The sequence below is a fragment of the Portunus trituberculatus genome, chromosome 22 (assembly GCF_017591435.1).
Source record: "Portunus trituberculatus isolate SZX2019 chromosome 22, ASM1759143v1, whole genome shotgun sequence".
NCBI classification, from domain to species: Eukaryota; Metazoa; Arthropoda; class Malacostraca; order Decapoda; family Portunidae; genus Portunus; species Portunus trituberculatus.
The window spans coordinates 5,226,272-5,237,054 of record NC_059276.1 but is presented as its reverse complement, the minus strand read 5'-3'; the positions used below and the strand labels follow the sequence as shown (position 1 = coordinate 5,237,054).

General features: G+C 40.0%; 1 protein-coding gene across 1 annotated transcript in view; it reads right to left on the bottom strand.

Moving 5' to 3' along the window:
* Positions 1 to 905: 905 nt before the first annotated feature.
* The window catches only part of LOC123507304 (otoferlin-like), a 162,523-nt gene continuing 152,645 nt past the window's right edge, over positions 906 to 10,783 (bottom strand). Inside the window, 10 exon segments of the mRNA XM_045260056.1 lie at positions 906 to 2,827; positions 3,983 to 4,083; positions 4,423 to 4,641; positions 4,819 to 5,017; positions 5,635 to 5,761; positions 5,764 to 5,821; positions 6,183 to 6,316; positions 6,697 to 6,872; positions 7,220 to 7,390; positions 7,894 to 8,075. Coding sequence (XP_045115991.1) covers positions 2,647 to 2,827; positions 3,983 to 4,083; positions 4,423 to 4,641; positions 4,819 to 5,017; positions 5,635 to 5,761; positions 5,764 to 5,821; positions 6,183 to 6,316; positions 6,697 to 6,872; positions 7,220 to 7,390; positions 7,894 to 8,075 — 1,548 coding nt within the window. The 3' untranslated portion in view covers positions 906 to 2,646.

The window sequence follows — 10,783 nt, the reverse complement described above, 5'->3', positions numbered from 1 at the left end:
CTCACTACACTCCTATGTATAATAAAGAATAATGATGGTAATATAAACACAGGCTTATTCTAACACTGTCTGGGTAGTAGCTGTGAGGATATGTACAGTAAACTTTATATAATGAACTATTTTGAAGTACAGTCTATTGTATCCAAATAAGGACTTGTTAGGAGTGAATGAGGAGCTTGGAGAGTCATGATACTTATAACCCTGCTGTGATGGGAAAAAGAAAGATGTTAAATGATATAGGAAAAGAAAAAAGAAACATTTACTCTACCTGATGGCCATTATAAGCCATTTCAGGTCATAATAAAAAGAGCTCCTGGGTATGATAGGGTTATCCATAAGATGATTCCTTTCCACCAGGGGCTTGCAGGGTTAAGAGTGTGAGGGATATGTGTGGTGTTTTGTGTGTAACTGGCAGCTTAGTATATAGAAAGAAATAACACGATCTGTTCAGTAATATATATACACACTGATCATTCCATTGTATGAGTTTGTTAAGTGTAGTGATAATTCTTTCAGTATGCAACGGTTATATTTGAAGCTCTTAGGGTCTGATGATGTAGTAGGGTGATCTATGAATCTCTTTCTACTTGGGAACTGATGAGACTAAGAGTGTGAAAGTGTGTATGATTATGTGGTGTTTTGTGTGGGTCAGCCTGTGAGGGATTGCCAACCTGTGATATAGAATTATAGATAGATAATGCTCCTGAAATGTTTAAAGCATTACTTACATCCATTATTTGCTATATCAAGAGTTTGCTGTATTAGTATAAAATCACCATACAGTATATCTAGGCTTACAAGGTGACAGGTCTTATGAGGTGAGCCATGAATTTTAAGTTACAGCTAGTGTTGTTGTGTTCAGTAAGTGACAGGCTTGCATTTCACCCTCGGCACAAAAACAACACTTAACTTTAAGACTTTTAATGGACTGAAAATGTTGCCGTATAAGCTGAGATATACAGTAACTCATACAGTATATATAACATTGCTCAGCCACTGTATACATATAACAAATTAATTACCTATACATATTAATTTTACCCTTTCAATATATGTGTGTATAGTTGTGTGTATAATAATAGTATACCTATATATATATAAATATATACATAGGATATGATTAAAATTCCTTAGTGTGTAAAATATCATATAAATAGTTAAATGGAATACTTTCTTGCAATTGTTAAGTTACTATATAATGAGGCTAATGTAGATTACTGTGTGATTAAAAAGTTTATACTGTACACTCACTACCTTAAGATCTTAAGATACTGGGTTTATTATCACATACGATAGTAATCAATTTATCATTTTGGTTCCATACACAGCTTGCACAGGAGTAAGAGAGGCTATAACAAGAACAGGAGTGTGTTGTATGTAATTAAGTGCAGGAGAGAGAATGTTTTGTGACAATTTCCTTAATTATTTGTGCATAGTATGTGAAGCCTTAAAAATTGGAAATGTGTAGGTATACTTTTTTTATAATTAATTTAAATACTAAGTTGGAAATCACACAGTCAGTTGTAAAGTATAAAGAGAGAATTTTCAGCTAACAGAAAGTATAGCCAGCAGTCTTCTTGCCAGCAGAAACCAGCTAGCAATCTTTTAAGTTCCCATGGACAGTAGCTAGTAGTAACCTTAGCCAAGCAATACCAACTTACATGCCAATAATACTAGCACGCTATATTTTGTGGAATTGCTAGTTACTGAAATTATATGACCTAGTAATGGTGAGATATGTACTAGCTTTGTTATAATCCTCTCTCTACATTACACTCCCTTTTCTTTCCACTTATAACTTATTTCTAGTGGTTTTTTTTTTTTTATCTGTTCTTTAATATGAGTTTCTAATCATATTCATATTTCTTCTTGTTTTCCTTCTTTCAGTATACTTTTTTTCCCTTTTTCTTTTTGATAAGTTCTTTCATATATCTCTTCTTATTTATATGTCTTTCTTTTTATCGACTTTCCATTCTCATTTCACTCTACTCTATACTGATCACAGTCTGTTGCTGTTGTTTTCATCATCACATTCTCCTCCCGTCAGTGTTTTGTCGGTCCTTCATTCCATTTTCAGTCTTTCTTTACCACTCTTCTTCCAACTCTCATGATCACTTTTATTATCACCCACTTCTTTTCTTTTTTATTTATCACACAGTCTCATCATTCTCATCTTTTTAGTCTCATCATTCTTCTCTTTCTGCCATTTTCATCCATCATCTCTCTAGCTCTCTCTTCTCGTAGTGTTCATCACTTCTATTTCTACTCCTGCATTTATTCTTGTCTGTATCCTTTCCTTCTCCTCCAACTTTATTACTTATCCTTTCCTTCTCCTCCAACTTTATTACTTATATTTTCTCCCTCTGATGTTCATCTTTTTTCTACTTCTCTATTTATTTCTATCTATCTCCTCCTCCTCCTCATCTTATTGTCACTTTCTTTCCTATTAGGTACTTCTATTCTTAATGTTCATTTTTCTACTTCTCTACTTATTTTTGTCTATCCTCTCCTCCTTCTCCTCCTCATTGTTTTATCAATTTCTCTCCTTTTTCTTCTATTTCTAACATTCATCACTTCTTTTCCCCTCTTGCTATTACTTTTACCTCTCCAACACTCTCTGCTCCTCCTGTTCCTCCTCCTGCTGTGTTATGCGCCAAGGATCTTCTTGACAGTGAAGCCAGGCACAGAATAGAAGAAGAGGACAAAGAAGATGGTGAGAGCGAGGAAGGCAAGTAGCTTCAGAATGGCCCACTTGTAATTATGCCAAATGATGTAACGGATGCTCTTCAGTGGATTGAGGAACCACATGAAGGAGGCATCTGGTCGGCTGTTGGGAGAGAGAGCAAGAGTGGATATGAGTAGTGTGGATGCATAGCAGGATAGGACAGGAGTGTAATGTTATGGGAAGTAAAGCAAAATAAACAAAACTTTGAACTTTGACAATTACCCATTAGTTAAGCAAAGGATTCAGGGAACTTTTGGTGTCTATCTGGTGCTAATAATGTTCAAACTTTTTTTTTATTAATATTTTTTCATTTGGCTGTGTAGCTTTATCTCATATTACCATATTACATTCACACACAGTACATGAGAAGATGAAGGAGGTGGATCTGAGTGACTTGGTTTGCCATACATAAAATACTACTGGATATGGAAAGATGCTGAAGAAGAGTGTTTGTAGATGTCAGTAAGTATAGTTTCCCATGTAGAAGTATTAATACATGGAACAGAGTTGATAAGGAGATAGTGAATATAGAAAAATATATATGGATCCAAAGCTAAGTTCGATATTAAAAGCTATGAAAATATGAGCACACACACACACACACACACACACACACACACACACACACACACTTTAAGGACTTTAAGGAGGTACTGTATGAGGAGAGGTTAAATAGGCTGGAATTAAGTAGGTTGGAAGAAAGAAAAGTCAGAGGGTATATGATAACAATGTTCAAAATAGTACATGGAGTGGACATATTGGATAGGGAGGACCTGATCACGATGGCATCCAGTAATTACCTAAGAGGACACCCAAAGAAAATACTGAAAGATTCCTGCATGAGCGACATCAAGAAGTATAGCTTCCCGTACCGGAGCATTGATGCATGGAACAAACTGAGCATGGATGTGGTGTGTGCGGCGAGTGTCAGTCAAATGAAGGAAAAATTGGACAAGTGTGAACAAAGAGATGGGACATAAAGAGCTACAGCTCGGGACCTGTAATCACAAATAGGTAAATACACACACACATACACACACACACACACGTTAAAAAATATAGTTTCCCGCAAAGATGTGTTGAGACTTGGAACAGTTTGAGTGAAGAAGTGGTGTCAGCAATGAGTGTGCATAGTTCTAAAGAAAAATTGGATAAGTGTAGATATGGAGACAGGGCCACACGAGCGTAAAGCCCAGGCCCTGTAAAACTACAACTAGGTAAATACAACTAGGTAAATACACTCACACATACACATACTTAGGTTTCTCCAGAGGGTCAGGTTCATTGCGTCCGAGGCCAGCTGGATTCTTCTCCGCCTCCTCCTTGGTTAGCAGGTGAATCTCTGCTTCCACTTTCCCCTGCAACACACACACATACACACACACCTAAACACCATCTTAATACAAGATGAGAATACATAATGAAATACACCAAATACATTACAAAAAATATATATTAATTCTTTTATTAATACCTGAAATAAAAGTACTGTTGAAATTCAATGAGATTCTGTGATTCATTTTTTTTTTTTATAAATAAAAGGAAGTTGCAATGTAAAAATAAGTATAAATTTGTATTTTGCATTTATCATTTTTTAATGTTTTTTTTTTTCAAACAATATTTATTGACACTTATTTATTTATAAACATATACTCTAATGAGTACATATTAAGAGAGGCAACAAGAATATTTCTTACCGTCAGCTCCATCTCCTCATTCTCCTTCTTGATATAGAAAGGCCACCAGCCTTTGACTCGCCGCTGCTTGAAAATGTTGACCATGGGCACCGAGCCGTCTGTCTTCAACATGTTGAGGGTGCACAGCTTGGAGCTCTTGGCCCCGCGGGGGAACCGGTTCAGGTCCAGCGTGATTGCTCCCAGGAAGTCATCCGCAGAGAAGTGGTCAGCGTCCCACACCTGCAGGATGGTGGTGAGTGGTGATGGTGGTAGTGGTGAAGAGTGATCTGGGTAATGGTGGTGGTGAGTGTGTATGTTTTATGTTTTAGCCCTATTGTTCAGTACAGTTTTGCAAGACGTTTCTGTCATTGCTTTCTAAACAAAGCCACACACCAAACTCCATCTAGTCACCCTCACCTGCAGCTCCAGCCTGGCTGGAATCTTGCATTCCGTCTCATCCCAGGAGAAGAGTGACTCCTTGCGACTGATGACGATCTTCTCCTCCGCCACCAGGTACTCAAAGGGAAACACAAACCTCCAGTTGAAGTTCCCCTCCCCGGTGAGAGAGCGGTAGTGGATGTCAGTGCACTGGGTGTCCTCAGGCCCCTTAAGCCACCTGTAGGAGGGAGAGGCAGAAGGAGTGATGAGAAAAGAGCTATGCTTGTCAGCATGAATGAAGAGCAAAGTCATCTACACACACACACAATCGAGAGAGCTGGGTTCGAATCCCGGCGCGGCGAGGCAAATGGGCAAGCCTCTTAATGTGTAGGCCCCGTTCACCTAGCAGTAAATAGGTATGGGATGTAACTCAAGGGGTTGTGGCCTCGCTTTCCCGGTGTGTGGAGTGTGTTGTGGTCTCAGTCCTACCCGAAGATCGGTCTATGAGCTCTGAGCTCGCTCCATAATGGGGAAGACTGGCTGGGTGACCAGCAGGTGACCGAGGTGAATTACACACACACAAAGATGTTGTTATGGTGGGGCAGTGTACACATATCTAGAAAGAAATTGAATGAATACAGATAAAAAGATAGGATCAAATGAGCATTTCTAGGTGATTACAGACACATGATCAGCAATCAATTTTTCTTCCCCATTTCCTTTTCCCTTTCTTCCTTTCTCCTCTCAGCATCCTTCTCCTTCCATCTCACACATCCCCCTCCCTCTCCTCAAAGCTGTAGACTAACACCATTATCCTCATCTGTCCTGCCCCTCTCTCCCTCATATGACCCTCACCCCTTCACGTAGATATCAGACATCTTCTCCCCGGTGAAGAAGGCATCATCCTCCAGCACCACGTCATCAGTGTTCCAGATAATGATGCGCAGCTCGTAACTCTTGGGCTTGCGGGGCGTCACGTCAAGGGTGGCCCAGGCAGCGGCATGTCCATCGGAAACATGTCCACCCACATCTCCAGCTTGCCCTGCACATCACAGAGAGACCCTTCAGCACAGAGATGCATTTTTATCATGATTTTTGGATATAATTAGACAATTTTATTTGCATTAGGAAGGATCTATGGATGTTAAAAGATTAATGGCTAGAGTCTTTACTATTTTAATCCCGACATAAGTTTCTGAAGCTGTAAAAAATTGCTAAATAGTAACCAGAATGAATATGAAAATGTGGCATGGTACTGAAAAGATTAAGAGATACTGGCTAAGTATGGGTAGGAATTCCTCACATGAGCAAGAAATCTTTAAAGCTGAGAATAGGAGTGAATTTTTATGGGGTACAAATCACTCACACATGACTAAATCAACCCACTTTCCAGCACAACTTGCCTGCTCAATGCCAGGCTTGTCTAGGTTGTAGAGAGGGCGAGTTTCAATATGCTCTGGCACCAGGCGGCACCCAACCTTTGGCACCTCCTCCCACCGATGCAGGACGGCCAGTGCCAGCTGCTCCTCACTCACTGCTGGCAGAAGTGATGGTTAAAAGAGAGAGACCTGAAGGAATAAGTCATAAACGAAAGGAATGGATATCCACTGACAAAAGAATAATAAGTACTGTATATATGTAAGTATGGAAACAGGACAGATGTGACTAAATACATATACATACTGATGGTTATGTAAGTATGAACAAATACACACACACACACACACATGCTAACTTATTTTAATCAAAACTTCATATAATTTTTCTTTTAGTCATTTTCATTAATAATACACAACATGACTTTCTTTGGCTTCATTATTCTCTCTCTCTCTCTCTCTCTCTCTCTCTCTCTCTCTCTCTCTCTCTCTCTCTCTCTCTCTCTCTCTCTCTCTCTCTCTCTCTCTGTCCCTCACCTACCGAGAAACTTTGCTCTGTTTGGGTCGTGTTCATCTTCGTGCTGGACAGTGAAGGTCTTGGTGCCGACCCTCACCTTGCCAGGGCCATAGTGGGGACCCTCCAGTCGCCCCTCCTTGCACAGCCGCGCCAGGATTTGTGTTGGCTTCATGGGGTCTCGCCACTGATTGTACCCAGTCCTAGATGTAAGTTATACTGTTACAAATAATTCTTCAAGTGATCATAAATACAGAAATGTATATACCAAGCTGGCAATTCCACAAACAGCCACAGTCATTCCTACCCAGTCATGCATCCAGCCATCCATCTATTCATTTGTTTTCCTTTTCATATCTTTTTTTATGTTTTCTTATTAATTCCTGTATCATTCAATTTTTTTTCTTAAACGATCACAGTCATCTCCACCCAGCCATGCATTTATTTGTTCTCCTGTTTTTGTGTCTTTAGTTATCTATTTACTTATTTTTATGATTTTTTATTCATTCCTCTCTATTCCTTTTCTTTCACATACAGCCCTGGTCCTCACGTCTCATATCTGCTGGGGAGGCCGCAGGTGGCTCTGTGGCGGGAGTAGAATCGGTTCTCCAGGTCAATTTTTGTTTCCCCGATCATGTCATCAGAGCCCACCAGGTCCCAGTCCAGCACCTGCACTGTCAGCATGGAGTCCTGTGGGAAGGTTGCCTCCACCTCAAAGCACCTGAGGAATGTATATAAGGTATGAAGTTCTGTAGAGGTGTCTTAGTTATCACCATCATTATAAGGTATGAAGTTCTATAGAGGTGGTAGTTATCATCATTATAAGGTAGGAGGTTCTGTAGAGGTGTCTTGCTTATCATCATTATAAGGTATGAGGTTCTTTAGAGGTGGTATTTATCATCATTATAAGAAACATACATGAGAAAATACAATGGAGGAAACAATATTAAAAAGAAATGTATTATGCCCTACACTTCCTTTCTTTTACTGCTATTTGCCACATCTCTCCATGATCACTAACCATTCATAGACATAATTTCTTGTTCCACCACCACCACCAAACACTATACTGGCTGAAAATTATTGACATCTATTCTTTTATGCCCTTCTTTGTTATGGATACTTATAAAGACTCAAAACTTTGCCTTTGTGGTGAAGTGTTGCATTTCAAAGTGAGGGGATTGATATAAGGCAGCACAGCAAAGCCACACATGCTTCACTTACTTGCCAAACACTGGATTAAGCTGCTTAGATATATAGTTCTCCTTATCTGACACCTTCTTCCCTCCGAGCTGCACCACAATGTATGGGTCAGCCTTCCCATTGAGGTCCATGGGGTGCAGGTCACACGCTCGGATCACATACACCCTCACCAGCACATGTATTGGGTCATTGGAGGGCAGCCCCTGGAGGTGAATGGTGGTGGTTAGACGCAGCAGGTGTGGAGAAGTGAGGGAGGGAGGGTGAGGGAAAGAAAGCAATGGAGGTCAAAGAGAGAGAGAGAGACATGGTGAGGGAAATAAAGAAAGGTAAAGGAGGTAAGAGGAAGCACAGGATAGGAATGTGCATTTAATATAAGAGCATTATAAAGTATGTGTTTCAGCAGGAGGGGGAAGCCATTTGGAGGATGAAAGGGGTGGGTAGAGGAGTAAAGGAGTATATTTGTGAAGGAAGCAAAGGAAGAGAAAGGATTGAACTGGCAAGAAGAAATAAAGGCTCTGTGACCAAACTTGGAGGAACAGACTAACAGAGGAATAGAAGCACAAGAAGCACCACAGAGAGGGAGAAATATAAGAAACAGTGGTATACGAGTAACAGAAAGAGAGAGACAGAGAGACAAAGGGAGAAGCAGTTAATGCACAAAAAAGCAAGTTATTGCCACAAGGGACTAAGTAGACCAAACAGCCCCACATAGAAATCAACACCACAGTAGGATAGGTCAGGTCACTAGAGTTGAAGGTCACACAGATATCAGGTCATGAGAATAAAAAAAAGTCACCTCACTGGAACATTTTTAGCTAAGATGTCATTGTTTTTTTCTTGCCTCTCCTTTTTGTAGCGGAGTATTTGTCTTTTTATCGTTTGTAATATGTGTAGATGTATTTCTGGTCATGTTATTGTGAAGGTAGTAAAAATTTAGAGAGAGTTACACACACACACACACACACACACACACACACACACACACACACACACACACACACACACACACACACACAAAGATGGAGAAAGAAATCCCAAACATACAAATTAATGAGAAATAACAATGCTGACAAAAAGACAAAAGATGACAGGAACAGTTTGGACAGACAAAGGCAGACCAAAGAGCAGGCTGGCAGACACTAGACTAAGGCAGACACACAGGTCAGGCAGATGAAGAAACAAACAGTTTGTAACTTTTTGAAAGACTTACCAACATACAAAAAGATTAACTAAAGCATTCTCATAAATTTTGCTGAGCTATCTAGAAAGCAGCCTAGCCTAGTATCTATTTCTTTTAAACCTACTGTTGCTTTAATGCCACAAATAAACATTCTAGTGGTGTGTGCATCAGTGTATGATCTACGCTATGTGTGTTAGTCTGCTTTTCATGCAATACTGCACTAATTCTCAAAACATGCAATGTTTGCATACAAAAATTTCAATGAGAGTCTTAAGATCTCAGCCACCTGTACAATTTTTCATTTTGATAAATTTCACTTGATTTATTAATTTTGTTGTATGACATGCAGGTTCATTAAAAAGATGTGATATGTCAATGTTGCAAGTATGTTTATTTTCAACCATTCCTTAAAGAAGCAAGTTCAACACTAATCAAGCCCTCTCATGCTTCAGGTGTGGTGAAGCTCAACACACCAAGCTGGACTCTTAAAAGCCTGTCATCCACTGGTACAGACTGCTTGCTCAATTATAGCATAGTATTTCACTACTGCTTACATTTGCAAGGAAATAACATTATAGAAACAAGGAATCCATACTAGCTAATGACAGCCAAATAGTAAAGTCCACCTTGATGCGTTGAGTTTTGATATACCAGCAGCATCACTACAGGGCTCCTACAAAATCATTAATACATTCCTGCTTTAAAAAGGCTTATGCGTGTACACTTCAATGCTTGGGTGTGTGTACAGCAATTGAGGATGGTGTAAATTGCATTTCACTGATCCATAAGAAGATCCACAAGTGCTATTAGAATTGATCAAAGGAAAAACAAAAGAAAAAAAATGTCTGAATCTATACCACACAGCAATCTCTCACTCATAACTGGGGTCTGTTCACTCATCACTTATACTCTCACTCACTGCTCATAGGAGGCATCTTCAAACAAACATCAGTAAAACCAATGGCAGGGCATGGTGATGGGTGTGGTGGTGGTGGTGATGGTGGTGGTGAGAAAGAGATATGCTGCTGATGCTGCCAGTAACTTAGCTAATGTGTTTGAAAATGCCTCATGTGCACAGAATCTCATCTAAGTCACTCAGATCCATTCTTGGGTAATTTCCTACTTTCTCTCTCTCAAGTGTGATTCCTTCCTGTGAGTGTATCTGGCTGGCTACACACAGAACACAGAACACGCGCAACACAGAGCTACCACACAGATGTGTACAACCCACAGAAACACACCAGTGACTCTAAGGAGGAGTGTTGCCTCAGGAGCAAGATATTAATTCTGTAACATTACAAAAAAATTTCCACTCTGCCTCTGTGGGTTATAGCTCAATGAGGAGACATAAAGGAATCCCTTGTTAGTCATAGTATTTAGTAGATGGACTAGAAAAGCTTACACACAGAGAGGCGTAAACTAATAAGCTGATAGGAGGGGAAGCAATATTTAGACTCTCCAAGCAGGTTAACCTGTGACTCCGTGATCAGTTTGGAAGCCTTTGCCTGTGCATGGAAGGAACGTCAGAGATTAATTAAAACAGAGAGGGAACCGAGTGCCATGAAGTGAGGCAGCAGACTGGGAAATATGAGGAACGAAGGTGACATGAAATAGAGAATCGACAGATCTCCCTCGCCCCAAAGACTTATTCTGGTGTTACTTTTCCTGCTCTCAGGTGGACCAGTTAAGGTTGTCATGCAGCTCTGAGGCCAAACAGTGGTGGTGCTGAGG